General features: G+C 33.6%; 1 protein-coding gene across 1 annotated transcript in view; it reads left to right on the plus strand.

Moving 5' to 3' along the window:
• Nucleotides 1-27,676, plus strand: part of ADGRB3 (adhesion G protein-coupled receptor B3) — a 658,639-nt gene that overhangs the window by 521,024 nt on the left and 109,939 nt on the right. The window contains exon 18 of the mRNA XM_063096759.1: nucleotides 4,625-4,727. Coding sequence (XP_062952829.1) covers nucleotides 4,625-4,727 — 103 coding nt within the window. The remainder of the gene's footprint in view (nucleotides 1-4,624; nucleotides 4,728-27,676) is intronic.

Raw genomic sequence — 27,676 nt, forward strand, 5'->3', positions numbered from 1 at the left:
TTTAACAAGAGCGTTATAATTGCTGTGTCGAACTGTGATAAATAAGCTGTACTTACCTAACTTTCCTGTCTGTATTTGCCTGTGGTGAGAAAATAGATAAAACACACAAAAACTTTTCTTCCCAATTCAAATGACGGTAGACTTCAACAAGTTGCTTACCCACAAGCATGGTACTTTTATACCCCAAGTTTTGTCTATGTGTGGTTTCTATTTATCTCAATTGCTATCGAGTCTGAGATTGTTACAGTCAAATTAATTTCTCTGTTATAGAAGTATGATCTCAGGTTTTTGAGTTTCAAACACATGCTTTTAGAATGTCCTGGACAATGAGTAAAAAGCACTAACTTTAATACTGCAGTGCTCTAGAAAACACCACTTGGTTGAGTGTTTACAATAAATCAGATTTGGATAAATTGATTAAAAACCATAACAATACATAAGCAAAAGGAAGTAATTAAAAATTTTTGTTTTACAATGTTTGAAATTGCATATGCTTAATGTTATCTGATAATTTAGTATTTCTCTAAGATTTATTTTTATTCTATTACTAAGAATTAGACCTGTGAGGTTAATTATGTCAACTCACATTTTGATAACCAATACATAGTCATGTGGCCGAACTTCCTAGTGGATTTTTAAAATTTTAAATGTTAAGCATTTATATATTTGTTTTAATTATTAAAAATGTTCTAAAAACATAGTCACTTTATCAGTAGATAGATAACTACCTATTATTTCCTGAATCTTTGCAATTTTAAAATTGTAAAAGTAGATGTTCTTGCCTCAGAGATCTGCAAGTCTTTATATTTTACTTAAGATTTTAAAAATTCAGTTGAAAAATAAATTTACGATTTAATAGGGGAAGGCCATTTGATTTAACATTCTTTTTTTCAAAATCATTGTTCTTCATTACACTTTTTATTCTTTTGAGAGCAAAAATTAATTGTAAAGGATAGGAAAAGATTTCATGCTTCATACAAAAATAAAATACGTATACGTCTTGGCCCTTTAACACAGGTACATAGTAAAAGTTCTGCCTTCCTGTGAAGTAGTGATCTGGCAGTGAAACACTGACCAAGTGGGACAATCTGATAAAATATGGCCATTTCCAGGAAATGAAAGAAATGTTTAGTCTAGGCATAGCATTGTAGGCAACAGAATCCCAGGTTCAGGGCTCAGACAAGTGGTCATTGTCCTGGGAATGCAGGAGCAAGATGAGCAAAGGCTGGGAAGAAGACAACTTTCCCTCCCACAGCTGCCTGAATGGCATTTAGAAAGTGAGAGATCTACCATACGACCCAGCCATCCCACTGTTGGGAATATACCCAGAGGAATGGAAATCATCAAGTCGAAGGTATACCTGTTCCCCAATGTTCATCGCAGCACTCTTTACAATAGCCAAGAGTTGGAACCAGCCCAAATGCCCATCATCAGATGAGTGGATACGGAAAATGTGGTACATCTACACAATGGAATACTACTCAGCTATAAAAACGAATGAAATACTGCCATTTGCAACAACATGGATGGACCTTGAGAGAATTATATTAAGTGAAACAAGTCAGGCACAGAAAGAGAAATACCACATGTTCTCACTTATTGGAGGGAGCTAAAAATTAATATATAAATTCACACACACACATACACACATACACACACAAACCGGGGGGCGGGGAGGAAGAAGATATAACAACCACAATTATTTGAAGTTGATACAACAAACAAACAGAAAGGACATTGTTGGGGGGGAGGGGGGGAGGGGGGAGGGAGGGAGGTTTTGGTGATGGGGAGCATTAATCAGCTACAATGTATATCGACAAAATAAAATTAAAAAAAAAAAAAAAAAAAAAAAAACAAAAATGTTATAATCATTAAAAAAAAAAAAAAAAAAAAAAAAAAAAAAAAGAAAGTGAGAGAGCATTTAAAGTCTAGGAACGAGGGCCAATCCCGTGGCGCACTCGGGAGAGTGCGGCGCTGGGAGCGCAGGGACGCTCCCGCCGCGGGTTCGGATCCTATATAGGAATGGCCGGTGCGCTCACTGGCTGAGTGCCAGTCACGAAAAAGACAAAAAATAAATAAATAAAGTCTAGGAACTAGGTAATCACAATAGCATCATAATTCATACTCACTGAAATATTACAACTAAATTCCCTTTCTCAGCACCTAGGGTTCCACCAATTCCACCTTCTCTTTACCCCTTAATACATATGGCTAACACTAGTGTATACGTTGTAAGTATACATAATATATAAAAGTAAACAAAGATATACAGGATTAATTAATCCATAATAAAGTTCTGTTTCATTTGGAAAATCTAAGAAAATTATTTCTATAATAGTTTTCTAACTATCAAAACACCTCAAAGGATCTGTCAATACTAGACATGAAATTGAGAATGGTGGAAGAGGTTACCAGGAAACAACACAAAACTCGATTCCTAAGAATTAGTGGTCGTCAACTATTGTCTACAAATAGAAGAACTGAAGTAATATTAGTAGTTTGAAAGAACTGTCAGGACTCATATGTTATTAAGTGACTCTTGCAGTATGATGAATTCAATGCATTTTATAAACACCAAATTTACTGTATAACATTATAGTTTGGTAATAAGCATGTTAGGACCCTACTGCCATTTTTTCTAATTATTTTTTTTATTCTCTAATGATTTGAAAAATGTATGAGCATCTGGATTATTTTATATATAATATGCTATTTTAAAATTTGTTAGTGTTCTAAGTAGTTCTTCAGAAATGTTCATCAAAAATTTAGCACACTAAGTTATGTCCTCTCCATCTACAGATATGTTGGGTAGAGTTATCTTGCTACATCAAAGAGCAATTGAGCATGTACTTTTTATCAGTGCACTGACATAAAGCATTCGTAAATTTTGTTCAAAATATCATGTGGTATAAAAAGTCTTGAAAGTTGAGACATTTCATGACAATTTTTAAGGCAACAATGTGACTCAATTTTGGTGAAAATGTAAACATCTAAAAACTCTTCAGGGTGGTCAATTCTGGGTCTTTTGTTACCATAATTAATGGAACACAAAGTATCATTGAAACCATTTTAATAATGTCATCTGTGTGTTTGTGCTGTCATGGAAGCCATTAACATCATACAAAGAATTTATTTTGTGAGACGCTTAAACTTTTTATATTATATTCCCACCCAAATAAAAGGGGGGACAACTTAATATTTGATAATGTCTTCAGCATTTCAGTGTGTAGTTTATTATATTTGTAGCCACTAATGTTTCAGGGACAAGGTTCAACAACTCTTGAGGCCATTTTGTGCTAAGAATCGACCTAGGTTATTCCTATTTGGATTTGTTTTGTGAAGAAAGAAAAGTTATTTTATTTTATAAAAACTTATTTTTGTATTTTGTTGTTACCCTTGTTTTTATTTTGCTTTCTTCTCTATAATTTGTGATGGAATGTGGGCTTCTGCCTAAATATTCTTCAAAGACAAAGAGAAAGAAAAAGAGAAAACTTTGATAGATTTTATCTTCCAAAGAGTGCCTCTAGATCTTTGGCACCCCTATCTAACACCGCATAGAAAAACCCATGCCTGCTGTGGAATGTGATTCCCTGTTATAATACAAATTGAATAGGCTCAAACACACAGCAAGTACAAGGGTGTCTCTTTGATACTGCCACTCAGTGATTTACCACAGGGTACAGTAAAGCAAAATAGCTGTTACCCTTTCAGGGTAAACAGCTGGTAGAACATTTGATTTTGAGTGGTTTTCTCTATGGCTTACATTCTTGATTCACTTAAAAATTATATAACAGACTGTATATAAACACTTCTTCATAAGAGTAAAATATGGAAGATGCCAAGTAATTTTCCAGCCTAATGGTAAATTATCATTTGTGGATTAGATTTGTTTTTAGAGACAAAAATTCATTTTCTTTTTTGTTTTTTTGGAGAAATTACTCAGGTAAAGAAAAATATAAAGAGTAACAGCCTGACAACATAAAAATGCTTAAGTACATAAAAGTGCTCATAGTTTCATGAAAGCAACAACATCCTCATAGTAAATAAGGGTGATACTTCAGAATCTGTGTGGGTATTTTTTTTTTTTTTTTATTCTTAGAGCTTCTATTGGTTGATTTATATGATAATGCTAAACATACACATACAGGGGTACTTCAGAAGGTTCATGGAAAAACAGAATTAAAAGGTAATACAAATCTTTCCATGAACTTTGTGAAGACCCCTCACATACACACACACACACACACACACACACACACACACACTCACACACACACATACAAAGTGACTGTATTAATTGATGTATTTCCAAGAAAATTTTACCTTTCTAGTAAAAAAAAATTGTATTATGAGAACAAATGTGCAACTTGGGCTCTGTCAGAAATGCTATCATGTTCACACTAAGGAAAAAATTCTTCTAGAAGTTTCTTGCACATGCCATGCTGCTATAAAATTGGATCTCTAAGAATAATCTTTATAAAAAACTCTTTTTCATATTTTTACTCCTGTAAAGGCTGTATTTTAATGTTTCTTTTTCCAGATGGATTCCACCAGTTTGCACAATGCAGAATTCTTTATCTTTTCTTGAATTTTAGAGTTAAGCACTCTTTCTCTCTCTGGCTAGGTACATACGCTCTGAGAGGTCGATAATTCTAATTAACTTCTGCCTGTCCATCATCTCATCCAACATCCTCATTCTGGTTGGACAAACTCAGACACATAATAAGGTATGACTGGTAATTACTCTGCTTCTCTTTGTGCATTTATGTTTTGGCACATAGTTGATTATTGATAATCTAAACACTTTTTCTAGATAAAATGGAGAATTTCTGAAAAAAACATTTTTAAAAACAAAATTATTTTATTGGTTTCTGAATAAAAATATTGTCTATTCCAGTCCGGAAATACATACCCTTGGCTTAATTTACTACAGCTGAGAGGCTATTTATAATAGTAAAAATATGTGGTTTTTATATTGATTATATATATTTGTGGGGTACAGAATCAAATATCAATGCATGTGTACAGTATGTGGTGATCAAAAATATGTTTGTTAAACAATATATCAAAGTTCTTTGAGTGCAAAGATGTGGGACATCAAACACATATATTTTGATTCATTATCCTAATTGTAATAGGATACAATTGTAATAGGATACAATACCTGTGTTTTGGTCTAATTTATTAACCTACTGATTCCTAAAAGACAAATACAATTTGCTTGCAAGTATAGCATCAGTCTTGAAAATCCACCCAAAAAATGCCTATAATCTATAATCAAAGATAGTGTTAGGTAAAAGCTATTCTAGGTTTTATGCCTTTCAGAATTTTTACTTAACCAGAGAGTATTTTGATTCTTAATCAGCATTGCAGTTACTTAACTGCATAGTCACTTTTTAATAGAATATAAAAAATATTTTCTGTTTAAATGAATAAACTGATTTGTACAAGTTGATTGACCATTTTTTGTCCAGAAGTGACTGTCTTTATAAAACAACTCTGAAAAACATTCCAAGAAACCCATAACAGCAATCTTAAATTAACTTACCCCAGTCTCAAAGGGATTCTGTTAAACACAGCTTTGGTAACCTATTTGTCAATCAATCACATGGTTTCTTTTTTCAACTTTTTTATTTTCAAATGCTAAAGCTAATAATTAAACTTTTTCCCTCATAAACTGTCATTTTTTAAAATCCAAATGTACTTTTCAATAGGTTCAGTGTGTTCTTTTGATATGTTAGATATTCATAGGACATGTATCAATATCAAGGATATGGGTAGTCTGTTTATTTTGCTAGTCTACATTCCTAAGACTGGTGCTTTCTACCCAAAGCTTCTGATTCTGGGTCTGGGTAGGGTCTAGGAGCCTGCTAAGGTGATTATGATGAATGTTTCTTATTGACCCAAGCCAAGGAAAGGTGCCAGTGGGGAGGCTTCTAACACTTAAGGATAAAACAAAAACACTAACAATCCAATAAAAGGCCCTGTAGAAGTAAAAACCATTTTCATGTGTTTGTGTGTTTAGCTTTTCCCCATTTTGTTCCTGTCTTTTCTTCTTAAAGAAAAAGGTGAAAGAATATAAAGTCTATTAAAGTATAGTTCAGGTCCATGTTATGAACATTTAATATACATTAATAAATAAATAAATAAATAAATAAATACATGCCAAAAGGGAAAACAGATGGAGAAAGAAAAAGTACCAAAGGTGAGCAAGATTCCCGTCAGAATTGGGAGAGGAGAAAAGAAGATATAAAATAACCAGCAGAGGAGAAAAGGAGGAAAAACATGGGTGCGAGCTGAGAAGGAAAGGGGAAACAAGGAGGAAGTGAGGGGGAAGTGGAGGTGATGGACAGAAGATGGGACTGTCAGCCTTAAGGGAGTATTAAATTTCCCATGTCACCCTTCCTTCTTTGGTTGTTCACTTGCACTAGGCTTCAGATTCCTTAGAAATGCTCATACACTGGTGAATACCGATTCTCAATTCTCTGTTTGTTCTTGAACCTCCGCCTAGGAAAGGAGAGCTTCTCTCTTAAGTAGGAATTATATATTGGTTCCAGGAATCAGAGACTGTCAAGCTAGAGTCAGCTTGAGCCCATTGTTTAAGTTTTTTTCTCATCAAACACTCCCTTCCTCTCATTTTTAATCCTCCAAACACTCTTGAGGTATACCTCTCATTAGACTATGGAAAACCGCATGATCTTCAGTAGGAAATATACTTTTAAAACCCTTTCATGCTGTGTGACAAAATTTTCACAAACTCTGAGCCAAATGTTAAAATTTTCTCCTAGGTTTATTGTGCACTACACTGGTTATGGTCTAAATAACTGCTGTCTAATAGAAACATAATGTGGGACAGAAATGCAAGCCACATATGAATATGCAGTTTAAATTTCATTAGTAGCCACATTAAAAAGGTACAAAGAAACAGGTGAAATTTATTTTAATGTATTATATTTAACTCAATATATTCACGATATTACTATTTTAATATGGAATTAATTTAAAATTAATACAATATTTTACTTTTTTTTAATCTTCAGAATCTGGTGCATGTTTTATATATAGGACTAGATGCATTTCAAGTGCCCTATGGCTACATGCAGCTAGTGACTACCATATTGCTACCAAATGCTAGCAATATTCAGAAACTAAAATTGTCTAAAATAATTACATTCTACTTGTCCAGGTTGGCCTTTGCAGGTATTCAAAGTCTTCTTTTTTTTAATGAAAATGTCTTTTTTCCTATGTCTGCAAATATAACAGCTATCAAAGGGAAGATAAGACAAGTCTAGCTTTACTTTTTATTTCTAATGTTAAGGAATGGCTAGTATAGGCTCATTAAAAAAAAAAAAAGTGTGGTATGGCTGGGTTTCTCCCTAGATAACTAACTACTATGGAACAGATTTCACATGATTTTGGAACTCCAGCGGTTCTGTTCCAGATCTGTGCGGATTTTTGCTGCTACAATTATTGATGCTTGTGGGGAGTAGTTGCTGGTGATGATGAAGAAAATGATAAATTATTGGTTGTGACTTACGCTGTGTTAATATTGCTTACTAGCTCTGAGTAGATGTTCTTGCAAGCCTAGGACAATTCACATGAGATTGACTAGGAAAGAAAAATATAAAATACTAAGATTTTATTCTGAGTCGCTCTCAATAGTATCAACGTTTCTTGGGTAAATACTCATATATTTTATCATGTAATATGGGTTGAATTGAATTAAGTTGACTTTATTTGATTTTATATGTGAGATTTTGGTATGCGAAAGGCTGTTTTATTGTACTTGGGATTAATAATTTCTCCAAAAAAATAGAAGAAAAAAAATACAGTGTGTATCATCTGTATAAGCTTATGATCTGTATAAACTCCAAGAAAGTACTTTTAGAAAGGTAAAATATTGTTTGGTGGCCACAGTATTTTTTTTTTTTTTTTTTTTAGATTGTGTGTAGGACCTCTTTGCTGCTGTGGGCAATTTGTAATTGTTTGGATTCCTATTTTTGACTTTTTGGATACGATTTGATTGATGCTTTAGCATGCCCTACTTGAAAAATGGAAACATCTGAGAGAGCTTTTTGATGAACAGATTATTTGGTACTGCCTCTAAGAGTTGTCATGGCTAGTTGCATAAAAACTGGTATTTGATGTTGATGTCTACAATAGTTTTGTAGTGTCATACTGGGATCTTTGTCTGAATTGCTTGTTGAAATATAATTGACCCGATTATCTCACTACTAAGTATCTCTGCTTCCTTTTGAACTGAGATAGAAACCAGCTGAAAATATGAATATATTCAAATCTCTAAACTGTAGATTCAATTGCTAGTAGCAAAGTGAGAAACCAATGCAATTTCATATATCTCTTCTTACAGTACAACTGCAAAATTCAATTATAATCTACTCATTATATTTTGAGCTTTCTCACAAAGTGACATTACCCTTTTATCTCTTTGTGCATTTAAATTTCAACCAGGATATTCATGTATCGCTCAAATGGATGATTTGTAAATATTTTCCTTTACAATTTAAAGTATGTACGTTTTTTGTTGAGGTATGTAGACTATTTTTGGTACTACTATTCTGCTAAAAGCAAATATCATTTTTGAAACATTAATTCAGAAAATAATTTTCTTGATGTTGAATATATGTAACTGCTTTTTTCCAAAAGACTTTGATGTGATTTACTATATTAAAGATTCCATAGCACTTTTTTTTAACTGATGGAAGCCAAATTTGGCAAAACTTTTGTGGATTTTTTGCTGTTGTTGCTAAATAAAGGTAGTCACCCAAGAAGTTCAAAGTGATGAAAGAAAGCTTTTCTCCCACAACCTCACTGCCAGGTTATAATGACAGCAAATCTGAGTCCAAGTTTTATTACACATTCAGATATTTATTGGATAAACATTCATTAGCAAACAAGAACAAAACCTCTTCTGTAAGCTCAATGAATGCCTAGGTCTTAGTCCTTTTAGGTACTTTGACCACACCCTGTATGTAACGTTCACTTGAAGAGGACATAGCAAAACTGTAGAAGCAGGATTCTGTGCCCTTCAGTCAAGCATCATTCAGTTAGAAATCCTCTAGGATGTCTGGACACAGAATGATTAGGGATAAAACCAAGGGCCCCATTTCTAGGAGGTATGGGATGGAATCTTATCCACAGTTCATTCAGGAATAAGGAATGTTTAACTATATTAGCCAGTCCACATATCCTCAATGTCTTTATTTTCACCAAATGGAACCCATTAATATATCCATCATTATCATTACCCAGACACTAATTTATCAATAAAAAACAATCTTTTATATTCAGTTTGATTATGAGTAAAGTATTGATTGTGGATAGCTGCAGCTAAATCAGAAGGACATGTAGCTTCCACTTCTGGAGTATGGGCCATTTGAGTATAATGCCAGCTGACCACCCTAATCTATGCAGTCCTGTATCACCTTTAGAAGTAAAGGTTAAACTAACAACACATATATAGTATCATTCTGAGAATACTAAAATATTACAAAATAAATTACAGGCATGCTAACAAGCATAGAAAAGTTAATATTTTGAAAAATAACAGTCAAATGTGAGAGGACAAAGTTAGGTACTAGCGTTAGTCTTAAGAAACCTAGGAATCAAGCAAAAGCTTCCACTGACAGACAAAAGGAAGCTTCTAAGTTATTTGGTATGGACAAACATTTTCTTTCTCTCCATCATGTAGTGAATCTAATAAATCATCCACCTGTGTCAGTAGAACCCTCAAATATTTCTCCAGTCCATTTTCTTGCTTCTATCAGTTACTGATCATATTCATGTCTACTGCTCCCAGCATCATCAACCCACTCTCTACCCTGCTGCTCAAGTGAGGGAACTAAATTTCATATCTGACCACTTCATTGCCCCGTGTAAACATTTACTGTTGTCTTATCTCCTACAGAAGTGATTTTCAAACCGTGCTCAGACACAAGCAGTTAAACATATTTTATTTATCTATGAAGATTTTTATTCAATGATTTTCCTGAAATAACATATTGGGACTCAGGAATAAATTTTACTTAAGAAAGAGTTCTGCAGCTTATAAAACCTGAGAAAACACTGGTCTTAAACATGACCCATGCTGACCTCTTCATCCTCTTTCTATTTAACTACTTTTGTTTTATTACACCAGCAACACCTAACTGCTTATAGTTCATCAAAATCAATCTGTGGTTTCTTGTTCCATGGTATACTTCATCCTGGAGCACTGTTTCTCTACCCCAACTTTACCTGACTTCCCAAAAGTTTTCACCTGGCTAGCGTTCATTCTCTGACACCCTGCTCAGTCACTTTCCCCTCTAGAAAACGCTTCTCTGTTCTCCATGCTTGTGTACACTGCTCTGGTTTCCTTGATTCCTGGGGCATACCTATTATCTTGTGTTATATATTACCTGATACATTTCTTAGGGCCTCATTCTTAAATTTATTGCTAGCATATAGCCTACGTATTGTAAGTATAGAGTAAATATTTGTTGAATAAATGAGTAAATGAATGTATTTGAATCCATCCTTTGGGCTTAAGCCTATGAATCTAATAGCTGTAGTTACTCATACAAGGAGTACGGTCTCCCACTCTAGACAGGATCTCAGCCAACATGGCGATAAAGACTCTCTTCCTAGGGCCTGTTTTAAGATCAAAATGGTTGAAACATGCTATAAAAATGATCTGGTTCCTTGATTTCAGTTAAGGAGACCCTGAAGCTAAGAAATGTGACACTTTTCATTTGATAAATCATATAAAATAATGTTCATAACCTTAAAAAGAAGTGTGCTTAGTTGTAATTCTTCTCATAGAAGGCATATCTTGCCAGTGATGTCCCTAATGTGTGTTTATTAGGTCTCAAACTTATGTGTGGTTCTAATAGCTGAAGATAAAGCCTCCTGTTTAGATTTATTAAAATCTGATATGTTGACTTGCTGTGTTTGTAAAAGGATTTGAAAGTGATAAGTTTATGTGTGATTCGAGTCCATTTTGAGATACCTTACTAAGTTACTTAGCTAGGGTTCTTCTGGTTTTCTGAAAATTTTCATCAAACCAAGAAACAGAATTGTTGGTTAGTTTCTTGATTTCCCCAAGTTTCCAGCAATGAAAGATTATTTTGTCCTGTTATTATGGAGTTAACAAAGTAAGAGATATTGGGATTGCAGAGATTATCTTTTCTCACTGTAACGTTCTTGTCACTTGATTATACCTTTCCAGTTTTGTGCAGTAGGAGCCAGAGACCACATTATTGAAGTCAACTTTAAAATGGGGCAAACGATCAATATGAAGAATGGGCTCAGCAAAGATGAAATTGAAATTTTTTAACAGTAATGAATTCCTGAAATGGTTGCGATATCAGGAGCCAAATAACCTTGAGGGACAAGGAAGTCAGTTTGGGTATTCAGTGAGTGCTTTAAGGTCTAACTTCAAAGGGAGAAGCAGACCAAGTCTCAGCCTAGTGTGTATGTAGGTAATTTGTTTGAGAGTGTCAGGTCTAGGGCTGGCTGGTTAGCTCAGTTGGTTAGAGCATGGTGTTATAATGTTAAAACAGCAAGGTATCAAGGGCTCAGATCCCTGTACTGGCTAGCTACCCCTCACCCCACCCTGCCCCCCCAAAAAAGGGAATGTCAGGCCTATTCTGGTTACCTTCTGTTTATCCTTGAGTGGTTGTACAAAAGTGTCTGTCAGGCAACATAGAGACTCCTTAATTTTAATAACCTACTCTCCATCCCCACCATCCCCGCTTTTTACCTGGCCTTTATGATTTCTCAGTTAGACTACCATAACATTTTTCTAACTTTGGTCTGCTTCTTTAGTCTTTATTTGTGTTAGCCCATCTTCCGTATTACTGTGAAAAGGATCTTAAATTTAAAAATAAAACAAAAGCAAAAACCACATGATTATGTCATTTGCCAACTTAAAACTCCACAGTGGCTTTCAGCTCATGAGATTAACTCCATGTTCTGAACATCACTCATATTCAGAGCTGTCTCTAGTTCATAAGTTGACTTTGTGGGAAACAAAAAGAGCACTCTTTCTGGGTAAATGAGTTGTAAAAATATCTCTAATACCCCCAGGCTGATATAGCCTCTAGCAGGGCTTTTGGCTTGGCAACAAGAGCTGGACCTCAGCCTCTCGTTTCTGCTTCCTGCTGGGGACCTTTTCTCTGTGCTTTCCAAAGTATCCTCTATCTACGAGAGCTGTTCTCGCCTCTCTGCTTTTGCACTTGCTTTTTACTTTGTCTGATAAACTCTTAACACCATGAAGATGCAAATAATCTTAGTGAAGCTCCTTCAATATTCCTTTCTGCTTCCATGGCATGTGATATATACCTCTATTTTTAGTGCCAATCACATCATTCCATAAGTGTTCATTTACTGATCAACCTTGACCTCTGTACTGTGATTCTCAAGGGCATTGTTTTTCTCTTTTTTCTAGACTTTAAAACCACTAATACTAGTACTTATTTTATACATGGTATGAAACTAGTACATGTTGAATGATGAATGAATGAAGTTATGACTGTATTAAATAAGGGATAATATAACAGGAGTACAGCCACTACATTGGTGGACTGATTTTGGATAACTGCAACCCAAATCAATTTACTTTGTTAGTATTATTGTTATGTTATGATGAGATAAGGGATTAAGGAAAATAATGAAGGCTTACAGAATACTTTTGAGCCCCTCCTTGGAGGAGAGATGGTTAAGTTAAATCAAATTTTATCTTGATGCAGGGATCTCTGAAAAAGAATTTAAGTTGAGTGACTCTCCAGGAATCTTACAGAAAGATTGAAGATTATTTGTTTTTCTTCCCTGAAGTCAAACTAGTAGAGAAAATACAAATTTCTTCCTATGTCTGATTTTTCACCATTCACCTTCTTAGTATATAGATATGAACTAGTCAGAAAGTTGGCTAATACCAACAAGGGAAACATGTTACTGTACAGCTGATAATGTTTATGAGAATTCTTAATACGCTATAAAATACTGAAGTGCTAAATAAACACTACAGAAAGTGAATTATTATAATTCAAAGATATTCTCACAAAAAATGAGAGGCCCTTGAGATAAGAGTATAATAGAGTTTTCAATGACCTGTTATACTATGCCTCTGTGGGGGTGAAGGCGAATATGTGTGAAGAGGGTAAAATTTAGGTTATCACTAAAGATCTTTTGAATAAAGCACAATTTGTCATAGTGGGAGATTGGGATGGTGTGAAGAACATAAGAAAGGACTTCTTTCACTATATTCCTGTCATGCTGGCCATCCAATAGAAATAGGAGTGATAAGCCGTCAGCCAGGTGACCATATTCTTGCTGTGTGCTTGTCACCCACCCAGGTGGAATTATTAACAAGGCCACTTTTAAAAGAGTCCCGTCAGTCATATGCTTTGCTCCAGCATACAGCCCTTTCCCCCACCTCCTGGCTCTCTCACACTCTTCTCCCTCTGCCACAAGTAGTCTTCTTCCATTCTTAGGCTACACTATTTGATTTATATATGTCCTGCCGATAAAATATTATCTTCTCAGAAAAGCCTTCCCTACAATCTCACTCCCTGCACACCAAGACATTATAATGGTTTCCCATTACTCTCCTTAGGAAACCAGTTTTGGTTTTTGTTTTCATTTTTTGGCCGTCATAGCCATTCCTTTAATTTGTAGTCTTATTTTTTATTTAAGTTCAGAAGAGAAAAGACATTATCTGTTTGGTTGGCACTGTATACCTAGTACCTAGCACAGTGCCTGACACACGGCAGGCTCTCATTAAATATTTGTAAATGAATAAAGAAAATGTCTAAGCATCAGTTTTGGGGGTTTTTTAAATATAGAAGTGGGAAGAAGATGTTATAAGGATCAAGTAAGATTAGGGCAATATCTGGCATATAATAGGCTTTTTTAAATTGAGGTATGACTGGCAAATAAAAATTGTATATATTTCAGGTATACAACATGGTATTTTGATATATGTGTACCTTGTGTAATAACTCTTCAAATCGGGTCTGGCCGATTACTCAGTTGGTTAGAGCACAGTGTTATAACACCAAGGTCAAGGGTTCAGATCCCTGTATTGGCCAGCCACAAAAAAAAAAAAAAAAAAAGAAAGAAAGAAAAAGAAAAAAAAAAATTCCCCAAATCAAGCTACTTAACCTAGCCATCACCTGACATAGTCACCATTTTTTTGCTGCAAAAACACTTAAGATTTACTCCCTCAGCAAATTTTAAGTATATATTATTATTAATTACAGTTACCATACTGTATATTACATCTCTAGAACTTACTTACTTTATAACTGAAAGTTTGTATCCTTTTAATTGAGTTAAAATTCACATACAGTGAACTGCATAGTGAATAAGGTGATGAGATTTGACCAATATATATCTATGTAATCGGCAGAACAATCAAGATATGAAACATTGCCATCACCCTAGAAAATTCTGTCTTTTCTTCCAGTCAATCCCTATATCTCACAGGCAACCATTGTCCTGATTTCTTTTTTTTTTTTTTTTTTTTTTCAAATGTAACTTGTAAGCCTTTATTCTCTCTTTAAAAAAATTTGTTTTCCTTTTGTTTTTATTTATTCATACTTTTAAACATTGTCCTGATTTCTGTCATCATGAATTTGTTTTATCTGTTTCAAGATTTCATATAAATGGAATTATACGATGAGTACTTTTCTGTTCTGTTTTTTTTTCACTCAACATATTGTTTTTGAGACACAACTATATTGTTGTGTGTATTAGTAGTTAATTCTTTTATATTGCTGAGTATTATTTCATTATATGAATATGCCACAATGTGTTTAGCCTTTCTCTAATTGATTAACTTTTGGATTGTTTTCAGTTTTTTTTGTTGTGGTGGTGGTGGTGGTGGTGGTTATGAATAAAGCTGTTTTAAAATTCCTGTGAAAGTCTTTATACAGACACATTTTCATTTCTCTTGGGTAAATACATAGGAGTAGAACTACTGGGTTTAAAGGCAGGTTAGAGTATTTTTAATTTAAAACAAACAAATGAACTACTGAACTGTTTTCCAAAATGGTCATTCCATCTTGTACTCTTACCAGCAAATCTATGATTGGTCCAATGTTTCATATCGTTGCCAACATTTTGAGTTATGTTTCTCTAATAACTACGAAGGTTTAGCACCTTTTTATGTGCTTATTAGCTGTTTTACATCCTCTGTTGTGAAGTGTTTGCTTAAATCCTTCCTCCTTTTTTTATTTAGATTATTTTGATACAAGTTTATTATTTTATAAATTTATTTATATATTTATATAAATATATAAATATAAATATTTTTTCTATGGCTTGCCTTTACATTTTATTAATGTCATCTTTTGCTGACTAAAAGTTTTTAATTTTGTGAAGTCTAGAGCATCATATTTTTGTTTTATAGTTTGTGTGTGTTTTGCGACTCCTCTGTAAGGGATCTTTGCTACACCTGTAGGTCATGAATATATTCTTCTGTTTTACCTTCTATAAGCCTTCCCTTTAATCTTAGCTTTTATATAGATCTACGATTTATATAAAATTAATTTTGTATATGGTGTGAAGTAGGGGTTGGGATTCACGTTATTCCATGTGGATATACAATTGTTCTGATACCATTTGTGGAAAAGATTTCCTTTCCTGTTAAATTGCTTTGGTACCTTTGTAAAATCACATAACTGTATTGTGGGTCTATTTCTGGAATTTCTGTTTTGTTTTGTTGATCTAGATGTCTATCCTTATGCCAGTACCACAGTCTCTATTACTACAGTTTTATAGTAAGACTGGAAATTACGGTTTGAATCTCCTAACTTTGTTCCTCTTTTATAAGATTATTTTATCTAATCTAGGGTTTTTGAGTATTCAAATAGATTTTAGGATTAACTTATCAATTTCTACCAAAAAAAAAAAAAAAAAGCTGGTTGGAACTTTGCTGGCATTGCATTGAATCTTCAGGTTAATTTAATAACTATTATTATTAATGTAGTGGCAATGGGTGTGGATTGGCTTTATGAAATAGAATCATTAAGATGTTGTGACGAATTGGATGAGGGCACTGAGAAAGGAGGGACATAAATTGCAGTGTTTTGAGGCTCTGACAGAATGACCTTACTAAACTGAAGAATAGTAGAAGGGAAATCAGGATTCCATGGGGGGAACTATGAAATGCTCTAGGGAAAATAGTCTGCTCCAAGCAGTTGTTTCCTTGGTCTTATTCTCCTTCAACCATTTGCTCTTTTTAGACTTTGCACATGATTCCTTCCTAAATATGTTTTCTTTAAAAGCAGAACATTTTCCTTCCAAAATACTATATACAGTCATCCCTTGGTACTCATGGGGGATTGATTCCAGGGACTCCCTCAAATTCTAAAATCCAAGGATACTCAAGTCCCTGGTATGAAATAGTGTAGTATTTTCATATCACCTAGCACATCCTCCCATATACTCTAACTCATTTCTAGATTATTTATAATTCCTAATACAATGTAAATGATATGTAAATAGTTGTTGTACTGTATCATTGAGGGAATAATGACAAGAAAAAAAAAGTTGACCATGTTTTGTACAGAAGCAACTTTTTTTTCCAAAATATTTTCTATCTGTGGTTTATTGAATCTACGAATGCAGAACCCATGGATATGGAGGGATGACTGTATCTTCAATACATCTAAACATGTGATACGATTACAAACTGATTTTATTTTCTTTAAATTTCTTGAGCTTGTTTATTACCAGCTGGGGGCAAAAATATTATTAAGATCAAAAGCTCATGAGCCACTTTTCTCTTTACACATGTAGGAGGGTGTGCCCTTTGTGAATAGGCACAAAAAGAGTATTTTTAGAGAGCTAAGAAATGAGCAGCTATGTCCCCCTTCAGGTGGTCAGAGGCTGGTGGCACACTTCTTTCATGGGATCAAAATATTTCTCAAATTAAGAAAAATTTTAAAAGAGCACAAAAACCAGAATTTATGCCAAGTAAGCACCCTTTGAGTTTATTTCCAATGAAAGAAAACAAGTTTTAAACCCATTAGTGAATATTCAGTTTAGAAACCATTTATGCTTAAGTTTCACTGATTAGGTTTAAGAAAAGGGATAGGTGGTATTCTGCATCTGGCCTTTTTTAAACTGCTCAGCATCTAAATATCTGAAAAGAGCTGCTCTTTTGCCTATTAGTGCAAACATAATGAATGTTGTTTTTCAAAAGGTAAAATAAGACATTTACCCATGTGTTATTAATACAGCCTAGTTCTTCTTACTAACAAAGTAATAGCATGTGTGTGCCTATTTTTTAAAAAATACTAGAAAGGATCCTGCTGTGTATAAATTATGTTTTACTTTTAGGGAGCTTTTCCATTTTTCCCTGTGAGGCTGTTTCAGTGATATGTAAACATGAGTGTGTAACAACTATTTCTTATGCTTGTGTCACAGATTTACATCATTGAGTGTTTTTTCTTATCTAATTAGAACTGATTTTTTTTTCCTGAAATGTCCTTCTATTTCATCCTGCACCCATTGCAGCCTTCTCATTTGGCTTCATTAGCTATTAGTTGTAAACAACAACAAAAAAAAATGCCATCTGAAGCAAACAAAATACTGTTTACCTATTTCTACTGCTAAAAAGCAGTGATAAACTCAATTAAAAACAAATGGCAAAAAGGCATTACACAGATGGGGGAAAAGATAATTATTTTCTATCTTGTCTGCAGATCATGTTCAAGATTTAGTTGACTGGTCTACATTAGTGTCTCTAAGGGAGATAGTATGAATTTTGTGAGAAAAGTGCATTTTCAGTGTACATTCTCCCCTAGATACCCTCTTGTAATTTCTTTTGGTGATAATAGAGCTTATTTATGCACATCAAGGGAAAACTATATTCTTCAGGGTATCACACAGGGTAGCTCATCACAGTCTCCTTAATGCTTGCTGGCAGACTGGTCTATTTGTAGAAATGTGGCTGTTATTCTATAGTGGAAATTGCTGGAGTGTATTTATGCAGCTTCCCCAGTCTCATGTCCAGCTATGAAGAGAATCCTTGTTAAGCTTCCAGAGCCCATTTGTTGGGAAAGAGGGGAATTTGAATGAACTCTCTGCAGCTAGCAAATATAAAAAAGGAAATGCTTAAGCTCCATTTTCAGAAATGGAATTGTACTCACAAAGAAGGATTAAAAAAAAAAAAAAGACACTGCTTTTCTAAGAAATTCTAAGAAAATTCTAAGAGAATTCTAAGAAAAGCAAAGGAATTCTTGAGGATTAGAGGAAAACTAGCAAGTTACAGAATTGAAAATAATGTTGACAGAGAGGAGTTAATTTTTGTACTTTTAAAATCCTATCCTGCCATAATTACTTCTCTTCCTTGGAACTTGGAGGAAGGGGACATGAACAATGTGTAATGTTGGTGTCCTTTATGAAGATTTGTCAACATAAGAAATATTTGCATGTTGAATCCACAAGTATACAGAACAATAAAATAGTTGGGAATTGTGCTGATTATAAGGATGTTAGATAAAATTAATGTATTCAGCAAAGTGAAAAACTGCAAAGTCATTAAGGAAATGAATTACCTTTATGTATCAAAAGTGTTAGGCCTCACAACCATTTTTCTAAAGACTAAATCGTTTATAGTTCAGGGCCCGAAAGCAGGAATTTTTCAATTGTTTTAATGGGATAAACACATTAAGAAAGGATGACTTATAAAAGGAAACTTATTGAAGAACAAAAGTGCATAAATTAAGAAACTATACTGGGACAATAGTGGTTCTCAACTAGGGTAGAGGAGAAAGGACACTTAGAACCACCTTCCCCCAACCTTCTCCCAATTCTGCTATTCTTTCAGGCATTTTATGAATAGGTTGGAAGTGCTCCTTAAGAGATTCTGATAGGCATCTGGTTAAGAACCACTGCTACTAGAGCTTTTAACAGAAAATGGAAAGCTAGGTAAGAAACAGAAAGCTGAGATTCCCCTGAAAGTACTTCTCCTGTGTTGGTCTATTTCATGTAATCTTCTACTTACCTCAGCTTTACTGTATGTCAAATAAGGATAAGACTATAACCACAGCAATGTTACAAAGATTAACATTAAACTCTTTGACCTTCCAGGAGAAAAGCACAAGATATTAAGAAAAAGAAATCTGACAAAGACAAAAATATCATATCATTTCAAATTTGCTTTATAAGAAAACGATTCAGTACAGTATAAATTAATGCAAATTTTCACCTCCAAGCAGATGAGATTCAACAAAACCTGGGACTACAAGGGGAATAATTTTAAGTATCAGGTAGCGTATAAGTCTTCAGTGATTAACCAACAGCAGCCAGTTTTGTCAGCCCTCCAACTAAATTTTTAGTATTTTCTTCTACGCCTGTGTTCAAAAACATATATTTAGTTTTAACCTTAAAATTTCAAACATGTTTATAGTTTTTTTTCCCCTTTTCTCTATTTGTAATAGCATCTTAGAGTATAATCCAGCCAATATGTGCAATACTAATGGACTCAGATATAAACGCATTGGCTATATCAGAGAATAAAAATAATGGAATTCTTTAAGCTGGGAACGTTTTCCTTTTAAGTTATAACAAGCCATCTTTTCCTGACTACAAAATTACAATTAACAACAGGAAAAAGTTAACTAGAGGTTGAAGAGTAATCTTGTTTAACTCAAATTCATATGATCAAAAAACATCTCTTATGTAGCGATGCCTTGCATAAAGTCTGTTCGTATTACACAAAATTGTGTGTGTGTGTGTGTGTGTGTGTGTGTGTGTGTGTGAGAGAGAGAGAGAGAGAGAGAGAGAGAGAGAGAGAGATGTGGTTTGTGCTCAATTATAGATTTTTGTTTTAATAACTCACCATTTTATGGCAGGAGAGAGTATATAAGAGAGGCACATATTAAAAGTCAGATTGCTTTTTAATTAATGTGTCAAGTCCTTTTAATGCATGGTAGACCAGATTGGATGAGAACAGCTTTTGAGTAAAATATTTTGTGTCACTGTTTTTATATAGTGAAACTGTATACTTTCATACATTTCCCCGGGCTTTAGGGTCCTACCTTCCAGAAGTCAAAAATTCAGACACATCTATGTAATAGGCCCTCTTTTCTGTAAGTCCATTTTTCTTTCTTCAAGCAGTGCAAGGGAAGGAGGGTGGCATTCCTCATTGGGAGCAGAAATAATTCTGTTAACTTTGTCTTTATCAAGACTTTCTTCTAGACACTATTTCAGAGTCAATTTGGCATAGCAAAAAGGGTCCTTATCTCAAATCTAAACCCTGTAACCAGTCAAACTTTGATTTAGTCAAGTCTTTTATCTCTCTCAACACCAATTTTCTTAATAGTAAAATGGAAGTGTCTACATACATATTCAGTGGAGGTGGGATGACTGAGGTACAGTGTGAGGAGTGTTGGACTCTGCTCGGAGAAGTTAGATGGAAAACATGTTTAATTTCCTTACAGCTCTAAGATTCAAGGATTCTTACCTAAGGAAGAAACAGATTCTCTTTTTTCTCCTAGCATTTTTATTGCAATTTCATAAACTCCATCCTAGATTTCTGTGTCCTAATATCAAAATGTGGGCATTAGCAATTGCTATTGTATTTTTTTCTTAACAACTTAGTGATAATACAATGATATACTAAAGATGGAAATTATTTTGTTTATTATACATCTGAATCAGTCTAAACTGCATTTAGGAACATTATCTTCCTGCAAATGGACCAAATATGCCCTTAGTCTCTTACACAAAGATCCTTCCTAATGATAATTGTCAGTAAATACAGTGAAGAGCAAAACTGTGTCCAAAGTCATAGCAGTTCATTTGCTTTGGGGTGTTTTTGCCATCATCTCCACATCTTTTTACAACAGGGCTTTATATTTGAATAATTATATGCAGTTACACTTCTGAATAGAAAATTGTCACACAAAAAAATACTTTACAAGGAAAATGGTAACAGCACGGCTAATCTATAGCTGTGGCCTTTCTTAATGAGTGTTGCTGGGAAACTTTTCAGAACCCTGAAGGGAAATGCATGTTTTTCCAACAAAAAAGGTCTCAAGCTGTTAGAACTGATAGAATTTCAGAAATGCCATAAGTTCAGTTTGCAACAGATTTGTAGGTTTTATGAACCGAATAGAAAAACTTCTTGAAGATATTTCTTTGGAATCAAAGTTCATCTAGAGTGAAGAATTATCAGTTATAGGAAACTGAAAATAGGTTTGATGCCCAAATACAGATTCAGGTGCTGCTGAATAGGATAGGAATTGTCATGTGAACATGCTAGTTTCTTAATGTTTAATGTTATCTGTTTCAAAATTGTAGAGCCTCAGTAAAATAGTTCAAGTGTTTTATTCAAGAAGCCTTTTTTTATATACTTTTTTCAAGAGCCGTGTAAAATAAGAAAACCCTAAATTAATAAACATACACACATATATATAAATGCATGTCTCCTGGAATGGAATTATCTTTTAAGCCATTATGTACAATAACATCTAACATGTGAGCATTTATGATAAATCTTTTTTTATGTTATGTAGAATTCATTTCAACCATCCAAATTGAAAATAAAGGCCAAAGTATTTTTATGCTTTTGAGAAAAGAAAAATTCTATGGCATATGCCCAAATATGACCAGAATTAGAACTAAAGGTTAGTTAAACCCTATGGATATTGATATTTATTCATTAATACTAGAATAAATGTAGAATTATAGAATGTTTTATAAAATGATTTAGGTCTAATTTATAATTAGAGGGTCTGTCTTTATTAACAGGTTATATGCACTTACAGTGTTAGCATGCTTGGCCATTAATGTATTCTGTATCTGCTGTGAATACATATAAATATTTTTAAAGGAAAAAGTAACTTAATTTTTCATAATGACCAAAATATCAATTCTTCTCTTGTCTTTAAGTCAACACACGTTGGATGGTGTCCAAGATACACTGGACTTATATCGAATTCTTGTTTGTGCTACAGAAAACAGCATTCAGGGTATCACTTCGGGTCACAGAGATCCTTTGTTAAAGAAATAAGTATAATTTTATTTTTCTACTTATTCCTCTCCATTTTTTTTCTAGACATATTTAAATTTTTGGCACCTTGGACTGAATGTCCTTCAGTAAAAAAGATAAACAGACTTAAAACCATGGGAAAGGCAATGAGGAGGAATTTTTTGTTGTTCATCCATGTTTATTTTGGCCTTATTAATATCAGTTCTTTACTTACACAAATAGTTTTATCAGTGGGTGGTTAGGACCATGGGCATGATATGTAATTTTCAATTGCTTCTATGTTTCAAAAAAAGCTTATCATTTATTGGCAATTTCTCAAATTTTTTCACCAACCCCATATGAAAATTCAAGCAATTGAGTTTAAAATATAATAAAGTAGTTCCCGTTTATCCATAATTTTGATTTCCACAGTTTCAGTTACTCATGTATAGTATAATAAGATATTTTAAGAGAGAAAAGATTATATTCATATAACTTTCATTACAGTATATTTTATAATTATCCTATTTTATTATTGGTTATCATTGTTTATCTCTTACTGTGCCTAATTTATAAATTAAACTTTATCATAGGTATATATACATAAGAAAAAACATAGTTATATAGGATTCTGTTCTATCCACAGTTTCAGGCATCCCCTGGGGCTCTCGGAACATATTCGCTGTGGATAAGGGGGAATACTGTAGTGCGTTTGAGACTTTATTCGTATAGATGTTAAATTTCCCCAAAAGAGAACTATTTTAGATTTGATTAGCTGGAAAAGTTTCAGGAAGTATTATGAATCTGACTATTGAAAAATAAAGTCTAAAGTTGAGGCTAATTGTAGGTTTAATTTAACTTTATTAAAAAGTCACTCTGAAGAAATATTAAAGGAAGTTACAAACATCACTTGCCATTACCTTCTTCAGTTCACTTTCTATAAGTCAAGGGGATGAAACAACTCTGTCTTTATATACTAAATCTGCAGAACTGCTGCTGACATGAGTGAATGTTCTTTATGTTAGCATTGATGCCTGTAGTGAATACAAATCTTCATCCTCATTCATCAGCTATATTTAACATACATAATTGGTTATGATACAGAAAAATTTCTCTAAAGTTTTTATCCCAAAAATCATGATGGTGAGATGGGAGATTCTTGCATGATGGCACGAATCCAATGACTTTTGCATTTTGATACAAGGAAGTTGATGACTCACAAGAAGAATCACTGTTTCTCTTAAATGGCATTCATGCTTCCTAACAGCAGTGTTGGACAGTACTCTCTAGAAACCACAACAATCTAGCGGAAACACATGTCACGTTTGCCTCATGTGCGAGTCTTATATATGTTAACCTTATGCTCAGAAATCAAGGATAAATTTAAAAACTGCAGCCCTTGAATTTCCAAGTCTGTCTTGAATATGGGAGAGTCAATTGTCTGCTTTTTGATCAATTTGGAAAGCTTTCATGGAGAAGTGAAATTTCAGACAGATTAAATACTAAGGGAAATTTATGTGATATTTCCTAGGAATTTATATAATGTTGTTGAAAGGAATATTCATGATTAACTTCACTCAAATCCTTCACCTTACAAATGAGAAAACTGAGACATAGACGGTTGATCAAAGCAAATAATCAGCAGCAGAACCAGAACAAAATTCAGCCTCCTCTAATTATTTGATGCTGTAGTGAACTTCATTTAGATAACTTCTGTGTAAATTCAAAATACTCCTTCTACTCTATTTATATCCTTATATCTCATAGCAGGCAGTTTAACTCGAGTCAAAATTGTAGAAAGATGGAAGGACAGAAAGGTACTTATTCACAGATGGGGACATAAATTACCCTCCTTATTCACTGCTTATTCCATATTTTACCAAATCAAAGTTAGACACTAGGAGAAAATTGTAGCCAATTAAAATTTCTTGAAAAGCCCATTTACAAAGTGAGGAGGAATATTTTTAGGGAAATTTATTTCACTTGAAGCACAAAAACTAAATACAACTAGGGTATCTATGATCCTTAGACTAAGGAGATGTATACCTAGAAATCCACCATGACCATTTCAACCCAGCAGGCTTTGCTTTCAAGTGCTAAAAACTATCAGCGTGAGAGGTCTCAACTTGAACTCAGCCTTAAACATCTGTTCTTCCTCACCCCTCTTCTGGTTTTGTTACTGTATCTTCTCACACAATTCATCTTTTTTTTTCTATTCCTTTTTGTACTGACCATCTTTCTCACTACACAAGTATGTCTTTCCTACCCCTTTTTTCTTTTCAATGTATGCAGTAACTTGAGTATTTCACTACCAAAGCCATTTCAATGCTGCACATGCTATCTCATTATCCTGCTTGGCCTCATGCTTGCACTTTCTTGCTCAGTCTTCTCCTAAATGCACCTTTCAATAGCACTCATCTGAACTCACTCCACACACCCACAGAGCTATCCTACAGCATACAAAACAGTAACAGCAATCCGTTGTAATAAGAGTCCTTTCCAACACTGAAAATAGTTGCCAGAAAAAAATATCTATTTATTTCTAAACGAGCTGTCCTACAACATTCTCAGGGTATTGTTCATGTTTCGTATTTATTGATGCGTTACAATTCTGCAAAGTCTAAATTGCTGTTCAAAATACATGGTCCCTTTGGTTTCTCTCCTAGTAAGATCATTATACAAAATATAATTAGCCTTTTACTCTCTCTCTACCTTTCCTTCCCCTTCTTTCTATCTCTTACTGAAGTCCTGATAAGAGCCTTTCACCAGGAACAAATAAACTGGAACACTGCCTTATACAATGATTTTCAGCCTTGGCTACTCATCAGAATCACCCATGGAGCATTTTAAAGCTGGAAGTCCTGGGACTCAACTGTGAAATTGACTGAATTAGAACCTCTGGGGGTGAGCTTAGGGAACTAGAGTTGGAAAAATCATCACAAGTGACGCTGATATGAAGCCAGAATTGAGTCACACAACTTACAGTAGACTTTATAAGGTGACGGGGTGATTTGACTCAGGTGAAATAGTCAGCTGTCCATATAGTAAACTATAAATGTCATTACACAGAACCACCCCCAGTTCCATCCACAAAATAACTCCTCTTTATTAGCCTAACTAAAACTGATCTCACAATTGATTTTTACAACAACCTTGTGGTTCCTGTTGTTATCCTTCATGTTCCAGATGGAGAAACTGCCCGACATTATGTTTTTCTTAAAAATAAAAAATAAAAAATATTAAATCTCTAAATTTGATTGAAATTTAACTCAATTAGATGAAAGTATCTCTAAATTTAATGTAATTTAGGTCAAAAGTCACCAAATTACATGTTCCAAAAATAAAGAAATCATTTTGGTCCAATTTTTTTAAAAAATCCAAAATAGTACTTCTCTATTCTAATACTAATATCCTAAGGCTATTGGTTAATTTTAAAATAAAAGTTGCTCCTGTTCACTTTTTCCTATCATTCTATTCTCCCCAAATGCTGTCTCCACATGTGTCCTGAAGCACATTTTCAATTAGCTTAACCCAAATCTGATGGGCTGAGGTAAGCAAAACGTTCTTCCTTTTGGTAATAATCTGCTCACCTGCTGAAGACCAATGACTCCTTCCAGGCAAATGTAGTTTGTTTACCTCAGTCCCTTCTTCATCCCATGCCTGATAAACTGGGGAAAAAATACAGAAATCGTTCAAATTACTTGAATCCTTTCAGCAAGTATATTAAGATAAAGGAGACTTACAAAAGCTTTCTTACAGTTTGTGGGATTTTCTTTATTTTTGGAAAGGGCAATTTTTTATGTCAACAAGTTTTATTATTTTGTTATGGTTATTTTTCTGCTTGATAATTCAAACAAAGGAGGAAAAAGAAAAGGAAAACATGGTTCAGAGCTACTGACATGAAGTATTTACTGAATAATTAACGATAATAATTAGGTATTCATTTATGTATTTTCAAAGGACTGCATAAGATGTAGTCTCTCATTGACAGTCATGGGTAAAAAAACAAAATCTGAATCTAATTATATGTTTTTTTCTTTAATTCAAAGAACCTGTGTTAGTTTTTCAGTGTTTATATGCATTTTGCAACAGTGAGGGGAAATAGCCCAAAGTCTTTGGAAGCTTTAGTTAAATATAGATAGAAAACTCCCTCTGAGGCCCAATGCACATCACTGTCTCTAGAGATCATGATGCAAAAGGCTAATCTCAGTCTACAAAAGATTTATTATGACAGAAAGAACGTAAGAGTCATCTGTACATTGAACTGTTCAACAGTTTCAATGTTACATTTTAGTAATATATCCAAAAATCTTTTCCTATTAGACTATTTTTAAAAGCCACATTACATATGTGTATATGTGTGTGTGCATGCATACACATACATTCATATATAAATATATTAATTGTAAAATATGTAAGCATATTAAATGTAATATAAATATAACATAAAAATGTAAGCAATATAATTTAATATATTTACTCAAGGCTTAAAAATATTGCTATATATAATAAATAAATTTTGTTGTTTAAAGCCAGATTTTAAATTTATTTTAGTTCCATTTAATTTTCAATGAGATTTAAATTAAGCAATTTTTATCATATCCTGGCATGTGTGTCTGATGTTTACTGTCTGGCCACTGGGCAATAAATCCATTGGCACTGTTGCCATCAGTCATTTTGACAACTGTAAACTGAAAACCACACCATAGGAATTATAATGTTACTTCTGTGTAATGGTTGATTCATCAACAAATAAACTCTGGTTTACTATAGTGGTGTGCTTCTAATTTATATTAACATATTCATGAATATAGAATATTTATTTGCAAAACAAAAAGCACACTCAATTCAAAATTATTTTTATTCACAATTTATAAAATATTAAGATTTAAAGATTTCTTTTTTTTTTAACTGACTTTAGAAAGCATTTAGAATACTTTTTAGAGGTATATGTGTGTGATTTTTTCAACTTCATGTATCTAATTAAAAATAGTAATCAGACAATAAGGATTTGAACAGTACAGTGATAGTATTTGGGTATGTAACTATGGAGATTTTTCATATAATTTTTCCAATGTTTTTTATTATATGCAATTATAATTTTCTATAATTTTCCATAAAGTACAATTACAATTTTAAAATCCAAGATACTAACAGAATTATTTGAAAACTAAGGAATGACTATATCTTATTTTCTTGAGCATTATTGTTGAACTAAGTCCTCTCAAAGAACCTGCATCTTTTTGGAAGAGTAACAAGTCGGGTCCAATGTATTACATTAAATAGTTATGACATTATATCCAGTTGAATTTATTGTAGTTCCTATTAGATTTCTGTTTAAGCAATCACTGCTTTGACAAGATGACCCCGCTAATGTTTTAAGGCAGCCAGAGGGATGATTTGCTTTCAGGCTCCTCAAGCATTTCAGGCATCCACACACAAATATTGACATATCCTGGCCTGAGGGCCTATGCTCTTTATTTCTCAGGCTTTAAGGCTGCTTGTTCTCATCATGGAAGCAGTTCTTTGGACAGAAACTTCATATAGATTGCCTGAGAAATCAATATAGTGATTTAACTTTGCTCTTCTGTCATGCATGATTACTCTCTGTTCATTAGAGAAAATTCCCCTTTCATTTGGACATTAGCACTACTTTTCTTGTGTTACTCATTCCTAAAATGGGCTGGCAAG

The sequence above is a fragment of the Cynocephalus volans genome, chromosome 5 (assembly GCF_027409185.1).
Source record: "Cynocephalus volans isolate mCynVol1 chromosome 5, mCynVol1.pri, whole genome shotgun sequence".
Classification (NCBI taxonomy): domain Eukaryota; kingdom Metazoa; phylum Chordata; class Mammalia; order Dermoptera; family Cynocephalidae; genus Cynocephalus; species Cynocephalus volans.